General features: G+C 47.3%; 1 protein-coding gene across 1 annotated transcript; it reads left to right on the top strand.

Moving 5' to 3' along the window:
* Positions 1-3,459: 3,459 nt before the first annotated feature.
* Positions 3,460-8,791, top strand: TMEM247 (transmembrane protein 247). The gene is made up of 3 exons (XM_061431371.1): positions 3,460-4,151; positions 5,058-5,411; positions 8,486-8,791. Exons 1-3 carry the CDS (start codon positions 4,035-4,037, stop codon positions 8,789-8,791), a joined length of 777 nt encoding a protein of 258 aa, XP_061287355.1. The 5' UTR covers positions 3,460-4,034.
* Positions 8,792-27,105: the final 18,314 nt, after the last annotated feature.

Below are 27,105 nucleotides of genomic sequence, written 5' to 3' on the forward strand. Positions count from 1 at the left end.
ACACATCAGGGAAGGAGACGGGAAGCCCGCATTCCAGCTGTAGCTCAACCACTAACGTCGTCTGCACTCAGACACTGATCACTTCATCTCTCTGTGTGACTCAGGTTCCTTGCTTGTCAGGAAGCAATAATTACACCTGCTTTAAATGGCCTCGTCAGGCATTCTGAGAATCAAATGAGATAATGGGCATGGAAGTCCGTGAGTGCCATACTAATATGCATACACATCTCTCATTGGGTTATTTGCCAAAACAATTGACACTTTACTATATGAATCTGTCCATCAACTTTCAACATAGTGCCTGCTGCACCCAATGGACCTTCTGAGGGAAACTGACCCCCCCACCCACCCTCAGCTCCTGCTCAGGAGCCACCCAAGGCTGCACACTGTTCTGTATGGCCCTGCCTCCCCATCCCCCCACTGTTCCCCTGCCTGCCAGCTGGGCTGGACATCTTTCCAATCTACGGGCTGCCCAGCAGCTAGAATAAGAAGCTCTGCCCACATAGAGACAAAGCAGGTCATTCTGATTCCTGCTCTTGGGAAAGTCAACTAGGAAATCATGATGACTAAGGCAGTTAAGACAGACACAACACTGACTGCATAGAGAGAGGCCATGCAGTCAGGGCTGGGAAGGGCTATTAGAAGCTCAAGTTACAATATGCTGAAATTGGGAAGAAGCAGAAACCTTACATATGTTAAAGCTATGAGATAGGGAAAAAAGTGAGAAAGGATGTTGATTAAAGTGACACAGAGAAGCAGCAACATCAGAGCCAGCCAAGTAACAATGACAAAGCACAGGAAGACGCAGCAGTGCTGGCTGCTGAAGGCAGCACCGTCCCCGGGGGCCCCCATGTGATCCTGTCTCCTTGTTCCTCAAGAGGCTTTACTATAGCCTCCTTTCCCTGGGCTCAGTGGAGGAGGGGAGATTCTTTTCATGGTGAAGAAGTGCCAAACCAACCCAAAGCTCATGACAGCTATCTCCCCAGCTTCCTATAGAGTCCCCTAAGCACAGGTATGTGCAGTTCTTACCTTGGGACAGGGGAAATGAGAGTACATCTTGCTTGCTTTGCATAATGAATTCATGCAGTTTCTTGGAGGACGACCTCCTAGGGAAAGGGCAGGATGGAGAAGGGCAGAGAGCAGAAATGGAAAGACAAATGGATAATAATTATCAGCCAAGACTTTGCTCATGCTGATCCTCTTGCCCAAATCCTACCTGCCCTTCATGTCACCTCTTCCACCAAACCTTCCCCAGCTGCTCCAATCAGAGCAGCACCAACCTTCTTGACTACAACAGGAGATTGCTTTATGGGCCCCAACTCTTCTTACTGCCTCATATCGATACTCTTTACACTATGTCTTCACAGTTCTTCCCACTAAAAGGATGCAGTACATTTCCCCATCATTCGACTTTGAGTTTGGTCAAGCCAAAGCCAATAGCATAAGATGGGAGTGATGGTATGCCAATTCAAAGACCTCTTGTACCTCTCCCATTGCCATGAAAAGAGCATGTCAAGGCCAGCCCAATAGCTCCAAGAAGAGGAAGAAGCTGCCTTGACCAAGCCCCCAGAGGAGCCTAGCCTAGATCAGTCAACTCTTAGATGTCTGAGTTAAATAAATGTTTATTGTTGTTACATCACTGAGATTTTATGGTTGTTTGATATACAACTGATACAACTGCATTTACCACTTATTATACACTTGAGCACTTAGTGATTTTTAATAGCAGCTCATTAGTCATATATAACTGTTTCTCTGGGCAGGTCTCTCCTAGTTAAGACCATAGGATTTAGCAAATGAAAACACAAGATCCCCAGTTACAATAAATTTGAATTTCAGATAAACAACAAAGAATTCTTTAACATGTCCCATGCAAGTTTCAGAACCTATTTATACTAAAAATTATTCATCTAAAGTTCAAATTTAACTGGACACCCTTAAATAGATTTATCTGGCAATCCTACTCCTAGTGCTTGAGGCAGGATCAACATCTTACACAGTAACTGTGAGCTAGTTCCATGGTCACCATCATAATTCTGGGAGAGGAAAGCCATGGTTCAGATAAAGATTTGCAACAGGGAGTCCCCTGGTGGCCTAGAGGTTAGTATTTTGGGCTTTCACTGTTGTGGCCTGGGTTCAATCCCTGGTTCGGGAACTAAGATACTGCAAGCTGCCTGGCATGGCCAAAAAACACCTTTCAAGAAGGTAGACATTGAGCACGTTCTTCTCTCCAGTGACAAACCCTCTTGTAATAGAGATGGTGTGGTTGTCATTTTCATAGCCCCTGTATAGGCAGGTACTGGGCAAAGACAGTAGCTTAGTTTCACATCAGTGCTACAGTGCAGCATAGCGCTTGGTCACTCAGTGGTGTCCGTGTCCGACTCTTGCAACCCCATGGACTGAAGCCTACCAAGCCTACCATGGGATTTGTCAGGCAAGAGTACTGGAGTGGGTTGCCATTTCCTCCTCCAGGGGATCTTCCTGACCCAGGAATCGAACCCACATCTCCTGTGTCTCCTGCATTGTAGGCAGGTTCTCTGCCCACTGAGTCACTGGGAAAGCCACAGGGCAGGGGATTGGGCAAATCCTTATCCCTCCACAAATGAGCACACGGAACCTCAGAGATGTGAAATAACTTTTCCTTGGACATCCAGCTAAACACAGTAGCAAAGCTAGAATTCAAATGCAGCCCTTTCTCTCTCCATATGCAACCCTGCCTCCAACTACCAACGATGATTTTTGTCATTTCCACAAAACTGAAGACAACAAATATACCCCGGTACCCAATCTCTTTACTGTTCCCACCCAATGCATTCAAGGAAAAATCGAGGTTGTATCAGTTTGCTAGGACTGCCATAGCAAAGCACCATAGACTGGGTGGCGTAAATGACGGTGGTTTATTTTCTCACAGTTCTGGAAGCTAGATGTCCAAGGTCAAGGTGTCAGCAGGGTTGGTTTCAGCTAAAGGCTGTGAGGGAAGGATCTGTCCCAGTCTTTTGATGGTTAATTTTCTGGGTCACCTTGACTGGGTCCTGGGATGCCCAAATATCTGGTTAGACATTATTTCTGAGTATGTCTGTGAGGATGCTTCTGGAAGAGATCAGTATTTGAATTGGTGGACTGGATAGAGCAGACTAGCCTGTTTCAGTGTGGATGGGCATCATCTCATCCTTTGAAGGCCTGAATGGAGAAAAAAGGCAGAGGAATGCTGAACTGATTCTCTGCCTGAGATATCAGTCTTGGACCGGGACTTACATCAGCAGCACTCCTGGTTACTAGGCCTTCAGACTCAGGCTGGAAGTTATACATCAGCTTTCAGGAGTCTCCCACTTTGTGACAGCAGACCGTGCACTTCTCAGCTTCCATAATCACCTGAGCCCCTTCTTAATAAGTTCTATTTGAACGTATAAGATGGGGCTCCTGTTGGTTCTCTGGAGAGCTCTAATATGAGACCTGTCTCTTTGGTCTTCAGATGGCCATCTTCTCCCTCAACTTCACATCATCTCCTCAGGTGCACCTCTGTGTTTACGTTTCCTCTGTCATACTGGATAAGGACCCACCCTAATGACCTCATTTAACATAATCACCTCTGTAAAGACCCTTATCTCTTCATGAAGTCACATTCTAAGGTACTGGGGGCTAGGACTTCAACACATGAGTGTGGGGGGTGAGAGGACAAAATCCAGCCCATAACAAGGTTTGTGGAGCTAATTCTGAATCATCTCAATACAGCCTGCATTTAAAAGAGGAACTTCAGGAGAAGAAACTTCAATTGATGGAATTCTGGGTTTCAAGTGGGGGAATTCTAGTTTTCAAAGTGGTCCCTAGGGGTGCTGAAGGCCCACCCTGTAGTTCTTCATAAAAGGCACCTCAAAGGTATCTCTGCTAAAGGGGCCCTAGCAACTAGTGGAATGTGGGTTATTATGAGGACAGGCGATTGTGATGGCGGCTGGGCTGTGGAATCTTGTGAGGCCAAATGTTAATGCCTCAAAAAATGTCCTTTGGCCCCAACTGGCAGTGCTGTGGTTTTCTGGATGGCAACGGAGGATAGGGAAATGATGGAAGGCCGAGGGGCAGGAGAAAGTTGCCCAACCTTCCCCAAGATGGCGCCTGATGACCCCATGTCTGAAGGAAAGCCAAGGGCTTCATTGGTAAGGAGGATGCCTCTTCCCACTGCCCCAGCCCGTCCCAGTGAGGGGAGGAAGTGCACAATGGGGACACCACAAGCTAGGGGCTGAGAGCTAGGAGATTCCAGAGAGCTACTAAGAGGGGGTGACATGCACCCTGTCCCCACACTGGCACCTGGCTGCATCCAGAGACCAGGTAGCCTTCACAACATTGTGAAGTCACCTGAAGTTGGCTTTGATCCCCCCCATCTATCTACCTCTCCACTTCCCAGGTGGCTCATCTGGTAAAGAATCTACCCCCAATGCAGGAGACCTGGATTCGATCCCTGGGTTGGGAAGATCCCCTGGAGAGGGGAAAGGCTACCCACTCCAGTATTCCGGCCTGAAGAATTCCATGGACTCTATAGTCCATGGGGTCCCAAAGAGTCAGACTCGACTTTCACACACACACACATCTACCTCTCCATGGGTGGGGGGCGGGAGTGGCTTTCTTCCTCCTACAGATGGGGATCTGGGTCCTCCTATACAGAGGTACTCAATGCAGAGCCTAGGTTTCTTCCTCCCTCTGTAACCTCTAGACGACTGGGTATCTAACTGATCTCAAACTAGTTGTGGGGATGGGGTGAGTCACCTGCAAGCAGCGATTTGAAGACCACCAGGAAGACAGACTTCTACTCAATTCCCCCACCACACCCACTTGGAAATTTAGGGCTCCATTCCTCTGTCAGTTTGCCCTCTCCTTCTTAACTCTCAAGGTCCTGATAACTCCATGTAAGTTTCTCTTAAGAACTGAGTCTAGATGCTTTCAGTTCACAACACACTTTCAAGCACCCCCGGGGCACTGTGCCTGGGGCTGCCGGTGCACAGTAGGGTGGGAGGCGGGGCCACCCCATACTAACTCCTCCCATCCCCTCATTTCTGCCTCCCCAGCCCCAGGAGGCAGACACCCCGAAGCCAGACTCCTCCTACGACTACCTGGAGGAGATGGAAACTTGTGAGGACGGAGGCTGCCCGGGGCCACCTAAGGTACTGTCCTCCAAGGCCGGCCCCGCTGCCACTAAAGGACAGGCGGGCGATGGACCCGAACTCGCGGAGCTGCCCTCGGTCCCAGCCACGGCGGCGCCGGGGAGCCCAGTGCGCGAGCGCGACGCCGAGATGGAGCTGGAGAAGGTGCGCATGGAGTTTGAGCTCAAGCGGCTCAAGTACCTGCACGAAGAGAACGAGCGCCAGCGGCAGCACGAGGAGGTGATGGAGCAGCTGCAGCAGCAGGCAACGCCCCGCCTGGTAGGTGCCAGGTCCCGCCCGGAGGCCAAGGGTGCGGGACACTAGGGGTGAGGGGAGCCCGTCGCTGACCTGCACAGGAAGCCTACTTTATCCATTTGGTGGCTGCGTGCCACCCTACCTCCGCTCACAGCTTTAGAGCTTCCATGTTAATTAAACTCAGATCCAGCTCTTCAAGGAAGGTTGGTCCCAGAACCACCTTGTCCACGGTTTTCCTCCTCAGGGAAAACTCAACATTTCCTCTCTGGCTGGATTCCCACCCCTCTCCTCTCTTCTCGGCATCTCTTAAAACAAGATGCCTGGACCTAGACTGCAGACACCCCCACCCACCCCCACCCTCCACACCCCCCACCATGTCCCCTCCAATGCTCCCCCACCCCCAGCCCCGACGCCCGCCACTGCAGCCTGGCTGATGGATTTTGATAAAACCACCCCCGGCCCCACCACACACAGACACACACCTCCTCTGTTCAGGGCTGCATTTGTTCTATTGGATCACACTGCCTTGCTGTCAACTAAAACTTAGATATCTTTTGGCAAGAAATGGGCCACTCCCCCCTAACCTAAACAGGGATAAGAAAGCCTGTGTGTGATTAAATGGGATGGGAAGTTCCTAACACTGTGGCTGGACCATCATAAGCACTAAATAATGAAAGATGTTATTGTTTAAAGCAGCACTGTCTGAGCTTTAAATCAGACAGTTCTAGGTTAAAATCCTGGCTCTGAAACATATGAATTCATGATACTGGGCAAATTACTGATCCTCTTTGAACCTTGGTCTGCTCATCTATCGGAGAAGGCAATGGCACCCCACTCCAGTACTCTTGCCTGGAAGATCCCATGGATGGAGGAGCCTGGTAGGCTGCAGTCCATGGGGTTGCGAAGAGTCGGACACGACTGAGCAACTTCACTTTCACGAATTGGAGAAGGAAATGGCAACCCACTCCAGTGTTCTTGCCTGGAGAATCCCAGGGACAGGGGAGCCTGATGGGCTGCGGTCTACGGGGTCGCACAGAGTCGAACATGACTGAAGTGACTTAGCAGCAGCAGCTGCTCATCTATAAGGCAATACCTACCTCATAGGATTGTGGGGAGGATTAAATGAAAGAATACATGTGAGGCACTCTGAAATGAGCCTGGCACATTGAGGTAAGCACTCAATAAATGTTAGCTATTACCATTTTTATGTACTCATGCAATTCACTTCTTGACCCAAATGCAACAACCTACGTTCATCACTTTTTAATTTTATTGGGATGTAATGTATTAGCTATGCTTCCCAGTTCTGAGTCATCCTCAGTTCTGAGAAACGTGCCTTCTGGCTTTATCCAAGTCATTGCTATAATTGTTGAGGAGGATATGACCTAAAGTAAATACCACTAAAAGAGCTCCCTACAGGTTAGCAATGTTCCATTAATCAGCACCCTTGAGTTACATTTTCTCCAGCTCACATTTCTCTACCTTGTCCAGAAAACTGTACTGAACACACAGTCAAATGGTTTCCCAGAATTAAGATATTATATGATAGCATTTCCCCAACTGACTGGTCCATGTTCTTTTTAAAAGAAAATTAGGTTGGCTTTGCATGATTTGCTCTCAATGAACACACAATGGCCTCTTAACAACTATCTTTTGTTTTTCTTGCTCATGAAATCCTTGCTTTTTAGTTTGAAAATCTTTCTCCTTGCTGGAGGAGATGGAAATCTTTATAGTCCTATCTGCTCTCTGTCTTCCACTTAAAAAAAGAGACCATTGGAAGTGTTTTGAAAAGTCTAAAAGGTTTCACAAATGCAGTTTGTTATCAAAATCACAAATGTCAGTCATTAGCCTGCAGACCACCAACAGTGGCAAAGAGTCCATGGACACAGAGCCGCACCAGGTCTGCAGAGAAACACAGTATCTGTCCAGCCCTCCACTCCCAGCCCAGAACGCCGGGTTTCTTCCTCTGGTCTTCTGCCTTCCATATCATTCATTTTAGAGGCGGCTTTACTGGAGTCATTTTCTGCCCTGCTCAGTTTTATTCAGTTTGCCTCACATTTTACGTAGTTGTTTCAACAGTATTGTGTCCAAAACCCCACCTTTAACAATATTTTACAAAAGCGTTTTGCTTCCTGCGCATTTCCTTGGAGAGTTGAGTTTATTTTTAAATTCCCAACTCTCTTTTTCTGGGTGGGTGGGTGAGTAGGTAGACAGTTGTTATTGTATTGAAAAATACCTCTGAATATGTTTCTAGTGAATTCAGAGCATCACCAACCCTGCTTACAAAAAATGTGGCATGAGTTGAAAAGATATTTTAAAGAATGAACCATAAGTGTGATGCCTTCTTAACTGCAGACTGTAATAGTCACATCAGCTTTTACTCCACTTCTATGTTACTGCTTTCTACAGTTTAAATGGGGATCTGTTTGACCTTAATCATATAGATCCTGGAAAAGAGCAACACACAGGCAGAATCAGCCAGACAGCTAAAACTGACCCTTCCCCACACCCAAGACCCCGAGGGTTTAGGGAGGCCCCATCCCCTGTCTACTACCTGTCCACAGGAGAGACACACCCTGGGCTGAAGGACCGCAGCCTGTCCCGATGTGACACGCACCAGCACCCAGAAAATCAGATACAGTCATTTGTGCCCAAGGGATGCCCTCTCATTGGGCCACCATCCAGCAAAAAAGGTGGGGCATCAGGGGAGACCCTCCAGGGAACTAGCTCAAGACCCAGTGTCCAGATCTGGGAATCTCTGAGTAGGAGAGAGACTGCCCATGTGTGGGACCCACAGGCTGCATGGAGCGTACAGAGAAAGGAGGGCGGTAGCCTGACTCGGGAGGGCTAAGGCCAGGCTCAAGAAGTGAAAACTGACGAGTCCCCTCTGTGCCAGTAGCCTTGCCTGGAATTTTTCATTCTTGTCTCACTCCTCCTCCTCACCATCTTGTGAGGTGGGCACAATTACCCTCACCTTGGGTGAGGAAGACAGCCTGCCTAAGGTCACATTCGGGAAGGGACAAGAGCAGGAAGGAAGCCCAGGTCTGCCTGGTGTCCAGGCCCCAGCTGGTCGTTTCCACTCTCTTCTTTCCCCACAGTTCTCAGGAGGCCTCCAGGACCTCCTGCTTCCCCAGAACCAGTTCGCCATGTTCCTGTACTGCTTCATCTTCATACACATAATCTATGTCACCAAGGAGATGATCTTCTTTCTCTTCTCCAAGCACTACCTGTTCTGCATTGCGGCCATTTTGCTCTGTTTGATTAAAACTTTATGGTCATACTTCCAAGTGCCTTCGCTCTCTCTCCATCACTGGGCACCACCTTGCCTCACCTGTGCCCCCCTCCCCCAATCAGAACTCACTGTTAGGAAAGGTTTGCTGTCAAACATTTACACCTTAGTGTGAAGAAACGTGTTTAGGCCTTGTACTAAGCCTGAGTTCTCACTGTGGGTGAAGATGCTTTGTTTTCCAAGAGGAGGATTTCAGAAGGTAGTGGGTTAAGGAGGCATCTGTAGGGAGAAGGGGTTTAGAAAGCCTTTCCAGAACCATAGAAATTATACCGTGACTGGGCTGACTTGGGATCCACTGAATCTGCTCATTTAGACAGATCTTGTCTGAGGTGTGGGGAGCTGAGGGAGGCTGGGAGGTAGGGCCCCCAAAGAGGTCCACATCCCAGTTCCCATATGTCACCTTATGTGATAAAAAAAAAAAAAAAAAAAAGACTTTGGGATTAAATTAAGGCCTTAAAATGAAGAAGTGATCCTGGATTATCCAGATAAGCACAGTGTAATCAAAAGGGTTCTTATAAGAGGGAGGCAGGAGGGTGAGAGGCAGAGAAAATGTGGCCACGGGAGCAGAGCGGGGAGTGATGTGGGACCACGAGCCAAGAAATGCAGGCAGCCTACAGAAGTTAGAAAAGGCAAGAACATGGGCTCTTTCCTAGAGTCACCAGAAAGGATGCAGCCCTGTCAAAGCCATTTTAAATTTCTGACCTCCAGAACTGTAAGAGAATAAATGAGTTGCTTTAAGCCACTGCATTTGTAACAATTTATGACAGCAGCAGAACTAACACAGGAAACTAATACAAGAGCCAAAACTCTGTAAGCGCCTTCCAGCTCTGCAGACATGTCAAGAGGGCATCGCCATGCCATTGGCAAGGGTCCATTTAACCCTGGCCTGAGCAGGACTGCACACAATCCATCACACAGGCTCAGAGCCTGCCCTCAGCAACATGCAATTCAAGAATAGAGATGCTGAAGCTCCAGGGAGCCCAGGATGGGCCTATCGGGTATCCTAATCATTGAGCAGTGCAGGCCTGGGTGAGGTGGGGGCAAAATCTGGGCATACTCCAAGGGGCCTTGGGGAGGAGGCACTGATGTCTGATTAGAACCACAACAAGTGGAAAAGTAGAAGGAGGGGGGACAAAACCAAACAGGCCACACAGCCCAACCCTCAAATCACACACACACACAGCTAATAGCTGTCTACAATAGACAGGTACACAGATAAGCAGGCAGCAACGACTAAAAGGAACAGACTTTGGGCACTAGCGGGTTCACAGAGGGCACAAATGAAGTGGCCCAGTGTGTGTGTGTTCAACTCCCCTATCCCCTACACACACACACACACACACACACACACACACACAGGAGGTTGTCAGCTGCCCGACCCCACCATCCCCAGCTGAGAATGATGGCCAGTGCAGGAGACTTCAAGAATAACGCAGCAAACCGAATGGACACAGCTGTGCGATCAGTCAAATCTTTTTTTTTTTTTTGGACCCCCTCCTCTTTCTGGGCATGAGGCTCTGCTTTAAGAGAAACAAAAGAATACATTTCTGTCTTGTTGGGCTGTCTGAGTGATGCTGAGTGAAAATACATGAAAAGAGAAGACCACCCTGGGATTCAACGTCAGGACACATTATCATGCACTTCAGTCCACAGTGACTTCTTGTTTTCCACCCCGTTCAATGCGTCTGTTCCCATTTGTAGCTGCATGTGGCAGGTATTTACTTGAAGGTAATAAAATGGTCATTTCTCATTAAAGTTTCAATAGAATTTTTTTGCTATGGGTCACTTCTCACCATCTCTTAATTTGATCTGGGTTTCTGGGGGGCAAGGATTGAGGCAAAAGAAGGAGAAGATCTTGCTTTATTGACTACACCAAAGCCTTTGAGTGTGTGAAAGTGAAGTCGCTCAGTCGTGTCTGACTCTTTGTGACCCCATGGACTGTAGCCTACCAGGCTTCTCCGTCTATGGGATTCTCCAGGCAAGAATACTGGAGTGGGTTACCATTTCCTTCTCCAGGGGATCTTCCCGACCCAGGGATCGAACCCAGGTCTCCTACATTGGAGGCAGACGCTTTAACCTCTGAGCCACCAGTGGATCACAACAAACTGTGGAAAATCCTTAAAGAGATGGGAATACCAGACCATGTTACCTGCCTCCTGAGAAATCTGTATGCAGGTCAAGAAGCAACATTAGAACCAGACATGGAACAGCACACTGGTTGCAGATAGGAAAAGGAGTACATCAAGGCTGTACATTGTCACCCTGCTTATTTAACTTATATGCAGAGTACATTATGAGAAATGTGGGGCTATATGAAGCACAAGCTGGAATCAAGATTGCGGGGAGAAATATCAATAACCTCAGATATGCAGATGACACCACCCTTATGGCAGAAAGCGAAGAAGAACTAAAGAGCTTCTTGATGACGGTGAAAGAAGAAAGTGAAAAGGCTGGCTTAAAACTCATTCAGAAAACTAAGATCATGGCATATGGTCCCATCACTTCATGGAAAATAGATGGAGAAACAATGGAAACAGTGGCAGACTTTATTTTGGGGGGCTCCAAAATCACTGCAGATGGTGACTGCAGCCATGAAATTAAAAGACACTTGCTCCTTGGAAGAAAAGCTATGACAAACCTAGACAGCATATTAAAAAAAAGAGACATTATTTTGCCAGCAAAGGTCCATCTAGTCAGAGCTATGGTTTTTCCAGTAATCATGTATGGATGTGAGAGTTGGACTACAAAGAAAGCTGAGTGCCAAAGAATTGATGCTTTTGAACTGTGGTGTTGGAGAAGACTCTTGAGAGTCCCTTGGACTGCAAGGAGATCAAACAGTCAGTCCTAAAGGAAATCAGTCCTGTATATTCATTGGAAGAACTGATTTTGAAGCTGAAACTCCAATATTTGGCCGCCTAATGTGAAGAACTGACTCACTGGAAAAGACACTGATGCTGAGAAAGATTGAAGGCAGGAGGAAAAGGGGACGACAGAGGATGAGATGGTTGGCTGGCATCATTGACTCGAGAGACGTGAGTTTGAGCAAGCCTGGGGAGATGGTGAAGGACAGAGAAGCCTGGTGTGCTGTGGTCCATGGGGTCACAAAGAGTAGGACACGACTGAGTGACCGAACTGAACTGAAGGAGGAGATCAGGATATCAAAAAGATTAAGGTCCAGATGTTTAATCTGCTAGAGCAAATAGAATTGAGAGTTTGGGAAAAAAACAAGTGCTATAATACCATTTATTTAATCAGCCTGTTGCCAGATAAAACTAGATTAAATGCGCCCATTTTCCTATTAAATCTTTAGAGAAAGACTAAATAAACCTTCAGCTGTTAGCATCTCTTCTCACCCCCTTAGCAATGGGCATGAAATCTCCCTTCTGTCCCTCCTCCTACTCTGATAGAAGACTGGAGCTAGTAAGAGAAGATGTGCCCTCAGTAAAAATGGGAGCAACTCATGGTCACTCCCCAGATTTGGTATAGGCCTCCCAGTTCAGTTGCAAAGTAGGAAATCAGAAGGAAGGGAGAGAGAAAAACGAAGAGAGATGCAAAGGATAGGAAAAAGGCACAGCCTTGAGTTACCAAGCAGGCAACAAGTCAACACACAAGCCCTTCCGGAGCATCTCCAATGTGCCTGGTACTTGATTACAAGCTTTATGGAGGCCTGGGAGGTAGACATGTATATCATCCCCATTTCACAGCCAAGGATACTGAGGCTCAGAGAGGTTAAGTGACGCACCCAAAACCATCTTAGATCTCAAGTCTGACTCCAAAACACATGATGTTTATACACTTATACATTCCTAAAATCCTGCCTCGGAGGATTTCACAGCCTTGCTGGGGAGATGCAGCTGATACACACTAAAGTGTAAAGAAACTAGCAGGCACATAGACCTCAGTGATGAAGGAGATTAAACAAGAGGGCCCTGGAGCGCAGGGTGATCGGAAGTCTTCTCAAAAGAGCAGCTCACAGGGGCCGGTAAGCCTGGGACAGGTAGAAAGGAGCAGGGAGAACTCACCTGAATTCAGACCAGTGTGGGATCTTAATTCAAAGAGAGGAGTAGGCTCATCCTCACTCTGGTGAATAGTAACAGACCTGTAAAAGTGATTTGGAACCAAATTTTATAGTTTTAAATGTTGGTCTGAGGAATGTGAACTTAATCTCTTAGGAAATAAGGAATGTTCAAACTACTGTGCTATTGCACTTATTTCATATGCTCAAAATCCTTCAAGCCAGGCTTCAGCAGTACGTGAATCAAGAACTTCCAGATATACAAGTTGGATTTGGAAAGGCAGAGAAACTGGAGATCAAATTGCCAACATTCATTGGCTCATGAAGAAAGTGAGGGAATTCTAGAAAAACATTTACTTCTTCATTGACTATGTTAAAGCCTTTGACTGTGTGGATCACAATGAACTGTGGAAAATTCTTAAAGAAATGGAAGTACCAGACCACCTTACCTGTCTCCTGAGAAATCTGCATGCGGGTCAAGAAGTAAAAGTTAGAACCAAATATAGAACGATAGACTGTTTCAAAATTGGGAAAGACTGTATATTGTCACCCTGCTTATTTAACTTATATGCAAAGTACATCATGTGACATGCCGGGCAGGATGAATCACAAGCTGGAATCAAGTTTGCTGGGAGAAATATCAACACCCTCAGATATGCAGATAATAGCACTCTAAAGGCAGAAAGTGAAGAACTAAAGAGCGTCTTGATGAGGGTGAAAGAGGAGAGTGAAAAAAGCTGGCTTGAGACTCAGCATTAAAAAAAGTGAGATCATAATATCTGGTCCCATCACTTCATGGCAAATAGAAGGACAAAAAGTTGAAGCAGTGACAGATTTTATTTTCTTGGGCTCCAAAATCACTGCGGACAATGACTGCAGCCATGAAATTAAAAGATGCTTGCTCCTTGGAAGTAAGCTATGACAAACCTAGACAGTGTATTAAAAAGCAGAGACTTCACTTTGCCAACAAAGGTCTGTATAGTCAAAGCTATGATTTTTCCAATAGTCATGTACGGATGTGAGAGTTGGACTATAAAGAAGGCTGAGCGCTGAAGAATTGATGCTTTCAAATTGTAGTGCTGGAGAAGATTCTTGAGTCCCCTGGACTGTAAAGAGATCAAATCAATCAATCCTAAAGGAAATCAACCCTGAATATTCATTGGAAGGACTGCCGCTGAAGCTCCAATACTTTGGCCACCTGATGAGAAGAATCGCCTCAGTGGAAAAGACTCTGATGCTGGGAAAGATTGAAGGCAAAATGAGAAGTGGGTGGCAGAGGATGAGATGGTTAGATAGCATTACTGACTCAATGGACATGAATTGGAGTAAACTCCAGAAGATAGTAGAGGATAGAGGAGCTTGGCATGCTACAGTCCATGGGATCACAAAGAGTCAGACACTACCTAGTGACTGAATAACAACAACTGTGACCCTCCCCTAAAAAGGGGAAATTCTCCACCCATCCCCTCTCCTGGGGACCACGTTCTTGCCTTGACCTTCTCTTCCCATTTCCAATCTAGGAACATTTGTTCTAACATCCCATGTGAAGATTGCATTTAGCTGTAAAAGAAACCCAGTCACAGTGGCTTAACAAAGTAGAAGTTTACATGTCTCACAAAATCCCTGGTAAGGCAGTCCGTGATGGTGAAATTTCTCTAGGAAGTCATAAAGGACCCGTCTTTTCGTTCCACCATCCTTAGCATATGGCTTTTATCCTACTCACTTCATGGCTTTTAGCCTCATAATCTCAATATGGCTGCCATGGCTCCAGGTATCAACTCCTGGTCAGCAAAGGGGGAAAAGAAATGAAGCCACCTCTTAAAAGCTTTCCAGAAAGATCCACTTAGAGACTTCTGCTTGCATCTCATGGTTCACACTGGTCACGTTGCTGCTCCTAGCTTCAGGACATCTTTAGTATAATAAGTTTTTTGCCTGGACACTGTTGCAGCCTTGAACAAAATTAAGATTCTGATAGTATGGGGAGGAGGGGAAAGAGAGGAGTGGATAAGCAAATAACTGTGTCTACAGTACCTTGCTGCTTTCTTAGGCCCAGCTCCCACTCCCTGCCTCAGTGCTGACCCAGCATCACAGTCCTGTCGGGGTTGAGACAATTGGGTGGAGCACAGCTGTGGCCAAGCTAGGTCTGGTCAATGGCTGCACTTCTGCCTTAAGGCCTCACTCACATACCACAGCAAGAAGGTCACAGTTTTCTCTCAATACAGGACTGGAACAGCTCGGCCTTCATCCTCTTGACCTCTGCCTGAGGCCCCAGGATCTTACACAACAAGGGCTTCAGCCTTGCCTGGGGGCACACCCCTTGGTGCAAGGTTGCCGGAGGAGGCCAGTCTGCCTCTAGAGTCCCTCCCCTTCCTGAGTCCCAGATCCCGCAGAACAGAGCCCTGTCCCCAAAATCTATCCTGTCATCCCACTCACACTGTGTTGCTGAAGACTGAGCATAACAGATCCTACACAGTACACTCCACTCTAGCCCAAGCAGTTAAGCACTAATAATAAAGCAGTCTTAGGAAGAGAAAGATAGAAGAATCTTGCCTGCTGTCCCAGTGGAATCACATAGGTTTCAACCCTGAGCCCAGGGACAGGCTAGGATCCTGGAAATGCTCAGATCTGCAAGGAGGGAAGGAGGAGCAGGCTCGGCTTCCAACTTCCCTGCCATCTCTGTTTCTAATCCACTTCAACAGGCGATGGCAAGCAAGTTGGTTAAGCTTTCTAGGCTTTATTTGGGTGACCTACCAATTACCTAGGCTCTCAGTTTAAAAAATAATAATAATAATAAAATAAAAAGGTGGGGGGTGGAGAGAATAGGACCAAAGAGCCTTGAGTCTGATTTCAGAAATTGCAATTTAATTGATCTGAGATCGTGTCCAGAGAGTTTGGTGACTTTGAACACCGCCCCAGTTGATTGTAACATTTTCAGCTTCATTACAAACTAAATCCTTGTGACTCAACACAGGATCTGAGGACCAGCAGCCCCAGGTATCTTAGAAGTGCAGCATCCCAGGCCCCACTCTGGACCCACTGGTCATTTGCATTTTTGACAATATTCTCAATGACTCTTGTACATGTGGACATGACAAAAGCTCTGCTCTAGGTGAAGTGATTCAACCTTTGTTCAGTTGCAAAGATGGTGCTCTCGGCCTGGAGGGTCTTGGGCTGGGGGCGGTGGTGGGGGAGTGCGGGGTGGGTGGTGGGATGTGCAGGCAAGACAGGAAGGAGAGGAGAGAGGATAAGCGAGCGTGCAGCCCCTACGAGGGCTGTGGGAGCCCCCTCACAGCTGGCAGGCACAGACTGAGTGGCCATATTTCCACCCCTCCCCTCCACGCTCTTCACCAGCCCTTGCTCTGGGCTTCTGAGCAACCAAATAATTGCTCCCAGCACTCCGCAGTTCACCAGAAACTTCCGGAATCCCCCCAGGCCTGTCTGCCTCTGTCCCTTTTATGATCTGGCTCTGTTGTAGCTTGGGGGAAAATCTTGCTAATATACATTCATTCATTATTTAAAGGTTGCCACTGTTCTTTCAGGAAGGTTAAGCATGATTAAAAGACGGGATTTTTTTTCCACAGGGCACAGTAGAAAAGCTAGGACTCCCGCATTTTTAAGCTGTTTTGGCCAAGCCTTGTTGCATAATTTAAAGTCTGTGACTCATTTAGATTTAATTAGCCGAAGGAGCAGCAGGGGCAGGTTCATTAGTTGGTATTTATTAAGCACCCTCGGAGGGCTAGGTTTGCTGCTCTCTAAGAGCTTCGGACTTGCAAATTTCCTATACTTTAAGAAAGAGGGGATCACAGAGAGGGTTAGGAGGCAAGCATTTTGGTTCCTCAAGAACAAAGGGGTGGCATCAAAGTGCCTGGGGTCAGGAGACAAATCCCCCAAACGCCTCTGCCAAGAGTCAGTGATTTAGGGACTCAAGGTGACAATGTGATAACAGGGTGCAGGCTCAGCTTTACAAATGAGAGGTGTTAGTAAGAGCAGGGCAGAGAATGTAGGGGTCAGAGACCTGACTTTAAGAACCGGGAGAAGTGAAGCAATCAGGACTCAGCTCTAGGACCTTCGGGGCCCAATGCAGAAGGACACTGAGGGTCCCTTGTTCAAGAACCACTGAGAATTTCAAGGTGGGGACAGAGGATCCTGGAACCAACTGTGGGGTCTGGCTAAGTGCAGGCCATCCCCCCCCACCAAGCATAGAGACTGGGGGCAGTGCTGTGGTGGTCCACCCATGAGGCTGGCCCTCGAGTGAGTGTGGGAGACCTTCTGGGGTAGGGGGCTTTTGTGGATCCTCTGAAATCCCCCTCTGGTCCCTGACACCCCATCAGCCAGAGGAAGGGGAACAGGTGCTATGCATTTTGAAAGGGGGCAGGGACCACGGGAGCAGGCCCAACTGCTGAGGATGCTGAGTCTGGTGGTCTGGAGGGAGGAAAGGTCCCTGCGCAGACAATGTCCGGGGTTGGGGGGCGGGGCTCATACCCCCACCAGCTCTGGAAGCAGAGTCTGGCTGAGTGGGAGATACCTCTTGGTGTGCAGGTCACACCCCGGGCTTGCAGCTGCTAATCTCAGGGCTAACACAAGCACTGAGTTTCCCAATTCTTGGCATTTCCTCTCCCTCCTGGCTTCCTCCCCAGCCCCATTCAGCAGCTAGCTTTTCTCTGGGCTAGAAAATCCCCAAATAAGAGAATAAAGCTACACTTTTTACCCTCATGAGCCTCATTTGTATCAAATGACACAGTCACTTTGCCTCAAACTTTGCATCAAAGGAGCCTTTGTAGGGTCCTGGGGCAGAAAGCAGGTCTTGGAAGAGAGCCACCGGAAAGCCAGGCAGAAAGTGCTGAGCAAGGCAACCCTTGGTTGAGAAGGTGGGGGTCAGCGGGAGGGAGGTGGGGGGGTGTCCTTGGGAGCTTCCCCCACCCCTAGGTAGGGCATATGCCAGAAATTCTCTGCCATGGAGCCACTCTCCTCCCAGCTGGAGCAGCTAATTGTGTGCTGCAGGGACCACCCTACTGCCAGGGCTTCGGTCAATGCTTGAGGAGCAAATGAATGAACAAGTCGATGAACAAAAGGATGCAGTAGACGGCCTGAGAGAAGACTCTGAGCTCAAACCTTCTGTGAAGATGTCTTGGAGAGGAGGGAAGGGCTCACGCACTTGCCCTGTAGCTACTGTATATTCTGTCCCGTCCATGTCAACTCATCTCATCCCATAGCCACCCTGTGAGACAGTACTATAACCATCCTCACTCTGCCAATAAGAATGAGACTCAGACAGGTTCAGGAGTTGCCTGAGCTTCCTGAGCAGGGACCAAGTATAACACAGAGCTGAAAGTTGCTTTAAAGAATGCTGAGAAATCTATCTCGTCTGTTTGGATGTCAATGAGATTCAGAGCTGCTTTGATAATAAATGTGAAGAGTGATGTTACTGTATTTCAAATGCTATTGTGAGGTCCGCTGTATCTCTCTATATTGTGCACACCTAGGGGTAGAGGCTTCAAAGGTACTCGACTGAAAAATCTGCCCTTTTATTCTGCCCATTCTCTCCCTTCCTCCCACTAAAGGTTGTGGAGGGAAATATCTCTGAGAGGGGACACGCATGTCAGTCCTCACTCACTGGCTCGGGTGGGGCAGGTGAAAGACGGGAGCTGGCCAGGTGGAGCTAACAAGAAAGGAAGAATCAGTGCAAAAGAGGCAGCCCCCACCCCACTCCCACCCTCCTGCCCATTTTCACCCTGTGTCTAGTTTAAGGGCAGCCAGGAATCCAGTCTTTTTAAGTGACACCTGCTGATTTTTAACTGTTGACTCCATCTTTTTAGGCACTCTCTGGACCTAACAAAAGTCTGCAGGCCCACCAACTCACAACCTTTGAACTTGAGATGTGATTTCCCTTATGATACAGTCTTCTGTTTCACTCAGAGATGTGCTGGGGGAATTCTTTAAACAGAAAATACACCTAGTTACAAAAATAGAATGTGATTCACTCTAGCCCTGCATTAAGCAGAGAAGCAGCAGTAAAGGATGTTTCTTCCCTTCACAAATTGCCTCACCTTGAGGTGTTTCAAGAGACAGATCTCTTTATGCATTTCAAATCAAGTTAGAATGGGAAAAATCTAATTTTCATACAACTTGAAGGAAAATGGGAATTTGACTCAAGCCTGGACAGGATTAAAGAAGGGGCAAGGCTGGGGCCTGGGGTGGAGAAATGAGGCAAGAGAGTGCGTTGCAGGCAGAGGGCAAAGCTGGGTGTCCTCGCTTAGGGATGTGGAGAGAGGCTGGCAACAGCCCTGTGAGGTTGGTGAGACAGAGAGATGGAGCCTGGGGACTGGATCCAGCCAGAGAGGGGAAGAGGATGAGGGCATATCATCAGTTGCCATGGCAACAAAGGAATAAGGAAGGAGGAGGGGAGAAAAGGAGGGAGGGGGGGAATCTCAGAGAAGAGCTATATTGTGCTGCTACAGCCAGGTCTCTCCCCTCCATCCAGGTGCCTTGTCTATAACTCCCGGGCCCTCTACCACCTCCCCCACCTGATTCCACTCAACCGTGGCATGGATAAAATACTATGAAATGAAAATACTATGAACTGATGTCAAAGACATTCAGATCCTATATGTGTAACTATAGGATGTGTAACTACTTACTTCGCATCAGTCTCTAGAAGACCTCTTTAAAAAAAATTTTTTTTTAAATATTTATTTGGCCGCACTAGGTCTCAGTTGCAACATGCAGGATCTTTAGCTGTGGCATGAGAACTCTTAATTGCAGCATGTGGGCTCTAATTCCCTTACCAGGAATTGAACCCAGGCCCCCTACATTGGGAGCATGGAGTCTGAGGCACCAGACCAACAGGGAAGTCCCTCCAAAAGGCCTCTTGAATTAAAAAATATTTTCTCCACTGTCCTGCTATGGAAGCCTGTAATTCAACTATCAGGGCAAAAATTCTTGGACTAAGGATTTGTTCATGTTCAATTACAAACCCTCCTTAGGAACAGTAATATCTTGGATATAAACTTCTAGAATCTCATAAATTAATTTATCACACATAGCAGGGGTCTTGGCTTCAGCCTAGGTATGTCTACTACTAGGATTCAGGCATATCTAAACGTGTATGATAAGTTAGTACGATAGACCCCAGACAGGTCAGTTTATAGCATGATTTCAGTGACATTTGCTACGTGTACCCAGTGTTTGTTCCCCATTGATTTTCTTTCGTGGAACTCCCTGTTCATCAGTCTTTGTAAATTTCCAGTGGGCTGGCTTCCAATTGAGGGTGGGCCCCAGACCCAAACCTGGCCAATCAGAACATTCCATCTTTTGGCCAAATGATAGGTTCTGGTGTGGACACATGACCCAAGCCTGACCAGTGAGTCTCAGACTTAGGACTTTTGCTGGAACTCCTGGGAAAGATAAACTCTCCTTTAGGTACTAATTAGGCAGAATAAATGTCCAGAGCAATTGGTGGCTGTCTTGCTCCACTTGGGAAAGCCCGACCTGAGACTACAGCTTACATGGAGAAAAGCAGGGCCAAGAAGGGATGAGAAGACTCAGGGGAAGAGAGGGAGGGAGGAGAAGGAGAGAGAGTGAGACCTTGTTGGCATGATTTGAGCTCCTGGATCCACCTGAAATAAGAGACATCCCTAAGCTTTTCAGTTGCTATTAACTTTTATTTAAATTAGGTTTCTGTCACTTGGAACCAAGAGTTCTGAAGCATAAGGGCTTTCCCATTTGGCTAAGGAGAAGAGAATTACATGAGTTGGAACATGAGCTCAGTGATAGCTAATGGAGGAAACTTGGCATCTGTTTCCAGCCTGTCCTATAGAGAAAGCCAAGCAGATGAACCTAAACAAGGGAGTTTAATAGACACGGGTAGAAGTGGCGCTATTGGGGGGCACACATGTGGGAAGGGAGTCATTACTTCTGGAGGGAAAACAGCCCTGCTCTGGCACCATGAGCAACTGAGGTATTGATGTCTCTACCAATGGAAGTGGTGGCAGGGCATCACTGAGAGGGGATGCCCAGTGGAAAACCATAGACAAGCATAGTCTGTACAATCACAAAGGCTCCATGATAAGACCATGAACAGTCCGGAAGCAACCCAAGTGTGTCCATCAACTGATGTGTAGATAATCACCATGTGGGACAGCCATGCCATGGAATATTATTTGGCAGTAAAAAAGAATAAAGCATTGATCCATGCTACCACATGGTTGAACCTTGAAAACATCATGGTAAGTGAAAGAAGCCAAACATAAAAGACTACAAATGTTGTAATTCCATTTACATAAAATGTCCAGAATGTGCAAATCTCTAGAGAGACAAAGTAGACTAGTAGTTGCTTAGGACCAGGGTAACAGAGGGACTGGGAGATGAGAGGTATGGGTGCACAGTTTCCTTTCGGGTGATGAAATGTGCTAAAATTAACTGTGGTGATGGTTGCAAAACCTGAAATGCTAAAAGTCATCTAATTGCACACTTTAAGTGGGAAATTGTACAGTATATGAATTATATCTCAATAAAGTTCTCACCCTCCAAAATGGCTCTTGAGGTTTCTGCTGAGTCTGTGTGTGGGGGAGATAAAGGTGAAAGGTTAGCCTCCAGGAGATTCCAGGTGACCCAGGGCACTTGATGAAGCTGCTTCGACTTTGGGAGGGAGTCTCCCCTCAGATATGACATGAGAGACCTCACTCTGAGCGAGCACTATAAGAGGGCTGCCCGCTGACTCTTATCTGGTCTCACCCCTCCCCACAGGGTAGAAAGACTGTAGGGCCAATGGATGTGCCCACCACACTGCACCTCCTAAGAACATACCATAGGCATACAGGACCCAGGAACTCCTTGCCCAAAAGGTCCCAAACCTGTTTCTCGAGTCTGCAATCCTCTTCCCCAGGTTCATCCTCCACAGGGTAGACTGAATTGGTGGGTGGCACATACAAGAGGTGTGACTGGAACTTGGATATGCAGGCTGGTTGCCCACACCAGGCCCCTCGAAGAATGAGGCAGAGCTGGGGGGTGAAGGATAAAGGGACAGGCCACAGGCAGGGTCGGGAGGGTCCTGGGGCCCACTCTCCCCACAATCACCAAGTATTCCAGCAAGTGGCCAGAGAAATATGAGCGTTCTCAATTCAAACTTGACCTTCCAGGTCATCATGAAGATGTATTTTTCAAGACAGAAAGCTGGAACATTTAACAATTTGTTAGCCTGCTTTATAGCTGTAAGATATGTACACACGTGGCTTGTAGACCTCCATTTGTCTTCATGCTCTGGATCCCTGCAAACACAGAGATCTGATGCTGAGAGATGCTTCACTTGAGAGAAATCTATCAGAGCTCTTCTTTCTACAGAATCCTGCTAAGGGATTTCCCAGGCTGTGTTTATGGATTTACAAAACAGTTCATGGATTCTTAGCTCCAGGCTATAGAGAAAGCTGATACATAGCTGCCCGCAACCTGAAGTTTAATGATTTCTCTCAACATCTTCTCAGCTGAGCCCACAGCTTAGGCACATGGTGAGGTGCAGGCTGGAGACTCAGTGGTTCTCAGAGCCCTACTAAGGAGTCGGTGCCTGTCTGGCTCCCTTGTCTTTCAGTTTTGTTGTTGTTGCTTTTAAGATATCATGTAGTAAGAGTCCGACTGGCAAAGAATCCTAGCAGAAGCTCATGGGAAACGCCTGAGAGCAGGACTGAGGCAGGCCAGGGAGTATCCACACATCCTTCCTCTACATCTTCCTGTCGGCCAAAAACGCAGAAATCCTGTGCTAGGCCCCTTGCAGGAGAGACCTTCAAGACACACGGTCTCTGTCCTCCAAGAACTTATCATCTGGCTGCAAAGTAACACTGACGCGGATCATTAAAACACAACGATCCCTGGTGGTCCAGTGGTTAAGAATCACCTTCCAGTGTAGGGGACCCTGATTCCATCCCTGGCCAGTGAACTAAGATCTCACATGATGGGGCAACCAAGTCCAAGCCTCAACTAGACAGCCTGTTTGCTCTAGAGTCCATGTGCTACAACTAAAGAGAAGCCCGCACACCCAACACAGCCAAACAAATACATAAAAATAAATATTAAAAAAAGAAAGAAAAGATGCTCAACATTAAAAAAAAAAAAACACAATATAAAACCCCCATGATATAACAGAGTGTGACATAAAGCATTTTCAAGACTAGAGATTATCTCATCCAGAGTTTCTCCTAGGCACGGCTGCCCCTTTGGACAACATTACCCTTTGCTTGGGCTTCCCTGATAGCTCAGTTGGTAAAGAATCTGCCTGCAATGCAGGAGACCTCAGTTCAATTCCTGGGTCAGGAAGATCCCCTGGAGAAGGGACAGGCTACCCACCCCAGTATTCTTGGGCTTCCCTTGTGCCTCAGCTGGTAAAGAATCCACCTGCAATGTGGGAGACCTGGGTTCAATCCCTGGGTTGGGAAGATCCCCTGGAGAAGGGAAAGGGTACCCACTTCAGTATTCTGGCCTGGAGAATTCTGTGGATTGTATAGTTCGTGGGGTCACAAAGAGCTGGACACGACTCAGTGACTCTCACCACCACCACCCTTTGCTTGGAAAGAGGGGGAGCTGTCCTGTGCATTGCAAGATGTTAACAGCAGCCCTGCCCTCCAACCCACTAGATGCCAGTAACAGGCTCCCTGCCCCAGTTGTAAGAACAAAAAGTATCTCCAGACACTGCCAAATGTCCCATGGGGGTCAAAACTGCCCCTAGCTGAGAACTATTGCTCTAGTATAAACACCTCCCCATCATTTCCAGTATAATTAATGTTTATAGACAGATAATTACAGGAAGCCAGGTGAGGAGGTCGGTTTTCATTCCGATCCCAATGAAAACGCAATGCCAAAGAACGTTCCAAGTGAAAGTGAAAATTGTTCTTTGCAACCCCATGGACTATACAGTGCATGGAATTCTCCAGGCCAGAATACTGGAGTGGGTAGCCTTTCCCTTCTCCAGGGGATCTTCCCAACCCAGGGATCAAACCCAGGTCTCCCACATTGCAGACGGATTCTTTACCAGCTGAGCCACCAGGGAAGAATGTTCAAACTACTGCACAATTGCACTCATTTCACTTGCTGGCAAAGTAATGCTCAAAATCCTCCAAGGTAAGCTTCAACAGTACATGAACCGAGAACCTCCAGATGTTCAAGCTGACTTTAGTAAAGGCAGAGGAACCAGAGATCAAATCGCCAACATCTGCTGGATCATAGAAAAAGCAAGGGAATTCCAGAAAAACATCTACTTCTGCTTCAATGACTACGCCAAAGCCTTTGACTGTGTGGATCACAACAAACTGTGGAAAACTCTTACAGAGATGGGAATACTAGACCACCTTACCTGCCTTCTGAGAAACCTGTATGCAGGTCAAGAAGCAACAGTTAGAACTGGACATGGAACAACGGTTCCAAATTGGGAAAGGAATATGTCAAGACTGTATATTGTCACCTTGCTTATTTAACTTGTATGTAGAGTACATCATGTGGAGAAGGCAATGGCAACCCACTCCAGTACTCTTGCCTGGAAAATCCCATGGATGGAGGAGCCTGGTAGGCTGCAGTCTACAGGGTCGCTAAGAGTCAGGCACGACTGAGCAACTTCACTTTCACTTTTCACTTTCATGCACTGGAGAAGGAAATGGCAAGCCACTCCAGTGTTCTTGCCTGGAGAATCTCAGGGACGGGGGAGTCTGGTGGGCTGCCGTCTATGGGGTCGTACAGAGTCGGACATGACTGAAGCGACTTAGCAGCAGCAGGGTACATCATGAGAAATGCCAGACTGGATGAAACTCAAGCTGGAATCAAGACTGCCGGGAGAAATATCAATAACCTCAGATATGCAGATGACACCACCCTTATGGCAGAAAGTGAAGAGGAACTAAAGAGCTTGTTGATGAAGGTGAAAGAAGAGAGTGAAAAAGCTGGCTTAAAACCCAACATTCAAAAACTAAGATCGTGGCATCCGATCCCATCACTTCAAGGCAAATAGACGGGAAAACAATGGAAACAGAGACAGATTTTATTTTCTTGTGCTGCAAAATCACCGTGGATGGTGAGTGCAGCCCAAAAGACGCTTGCTCCTTGGAAGAAAAGCTATGACAAACCTAGATAGTGTACTAAAAAGCAGAGACATCACTTTTCTGGCAAAGGTCCATCCAGTCTAAGCTATGGTTTTTCCAGTAGTTATGTATGGGTGTGAGAGTTGGACCATAAAGAAGGCTGAGTGCTGAAGAATTGATGCTTTTGAACTGGTGCTGGAGAAGACTCTTGAGAGTCCCTTGGACAGCAAGGAAACCAAATCAATCAATCCTAAATGAAATCAACCTTGAATAATCACTGGAAGGACTGATGCTGAAGCTGAAGCTCCAAAACTTTGGCCACCTGATGAGAAGAGCCGACTCATTGGAAAAGAACTTGACGCTGGGAAAGATTGAAGGTAGAAGGAGAAGGGGATGATAGAGGATGAGATGGTTGGATGGCATCACTGATTCAATGGACATGAGTTTGAGCAAACTCTGGGAGATAGTGAAGGACAGGAAAGCCTGGCATGCCACTGTCCATGGGGTCACAAAGAGTCAGACACAACTGAGTGACTGAACAACAACAGATGAGGGGGAGATGATTGTGGATGGGAAGAGCTGGTTCTTGAAGAAAGTGGCACCACAACTGGGCCTCAAAGGCTGAGTAGGAACTGGTGAATCCAGCTAGAAGGACAGCCCTCCAAGATGGGGGAGGGTGGGCTCAGAACAAGCAGCATGACACACATGGTTATGAGGTTGTGCAATGTCAAAAGGTGCCCAGCCAAGGGGACAGGCAGGGACTGAAACACAACTTCCCCTCTCCTGGCCAAGCCATGCCTCTTGGCACTGGGCTGCGTCAGTCTGGAGGAGAGACTGCTGTTCATACAAAGGTGTCTTGTGCTCCCCACCTCATATGCTCATGGTGCTGTATCTGCCCAAAGAAGGCCATTTCCTAGTGACAAAGGCACCAAGGGCCAGTCAGGAATGAGCATGCCCTGGGATGGAGAGGAGAGAGCCAGCATAGCAGCCAGCCCTCCGTCAGGGTCAGATGGGGACTGCAGCATCTTGAGCCTCTTGTTGGCCCCACTAAGCTCCTCTGCTCTGACTGGTCTGTGGGGATACCTCCACTCCTCCCGCAGAGGCCCTTCATGGAAGAATGAGAAGGAAGGCCTTTCAAGAGCTCAAGGTAGATTGAACCAAAAGAAGAAGGAAAGCTCTAAGAAAAGAGTCTGGATCAGAAACACACAGCAGCCAGTACGCCTAGACTCAGGTTATTGTTGCTTCTGTCCCTTCCTCAGAAAGACCCTACAGAGAGGTGGTCACCCCTCAGGGATGTCTCCTATGCCCAGAGCATCTTTCCTCCTACAAAGAGACCTTCAGACCCTGCAGGGACCCCTCATCCCATCACCTTCCCTTTCTTTGCTCATCCATCCAGCAATCAGTTCAGTTCAGTTCAGTTCAGTCACTCAGTCATGTCTGATTCTTTGCGACCCCATGAATCGCAGCACTCCAGGCCTCCCTGTCCATCACCAACTCCTGGAGTTCACCCAAACCCATGTCCATAGAGTTGGTGATGCCATCGAACCATCTCATCCTCTGTCGTCCCCTTCTCCTCCTGCCCCTAATCCTTCCCAGCATTAGGGTCTTTTCCAATGATGGACCAGCAAAAACTAAGGTACTGGTGCTCCTGGGCATACATGAAGAACCTCCCTGGGGCATTTTGGCATGGGCCATTTTAAGAGCCTCACGTGACAAGTCCTCACCTTTCGCAAGCACTGTGTTAAATAGCTGTCTCATCTGAGTACACATGTGAGGGAGGCGGCTGGTTCTCCCTCCTGCTTCCCTTACATCGTCACCCTTCTCCCACTTCCCCAAAGAGCATCATGCTTCTTACCCATCCCGAATCTTCCCACGGTGCACTGGCTTGAAGGAACATGTATGGCACAATGAAGCAGAAGTCTCAATTCCTGTATCCATGTGGAGAAGAATGGTGGCTAAATGACTGGGCAAATCAACTAGCTTCCAGTTCTCTGCTTTCATTCAAAGCGAAGGAGAATCTATTCTAGCTGTCTGTCAACTGATGGGTTTTTAATGATTACCCATATGATTTTTGACATATAACTCAAAAAGAGTTTATAAAACTGAGTGACACTGCTATAGGAAAACTCCTTACATTCGTTAGTATTTATGTAAGTGAAAAGGTTTCTGAGCTCAGCTCTTGCATCTATTTTTTAAAGTAGAAATAATACTGAAACTTGACCCCTCCTGGCAATGAGTAATATTCATCTATGGATATATGATCTAATTGGGTGGGGAAAAAAGCACTTCATCCTCATTAAGAGATACATTTTCAATTAAGCTTTATTTTTTATGCTTCCTTAAGCAGCTATTACTAGG

This window comes from Bos javanicus, chromosome 11 (genome assembly GCF_032452875.1).
Source record: "Bos javanicus breed banteng chromosome 11, ARS-OSU_banteng_1.0, whole genome shotgun sequence".
Lineage (NCBI taxonomy): Eukaryota > Metazoa > Chordata > Mammalia > Artiodactyla > Bovidae > Bos > Bos javanicus.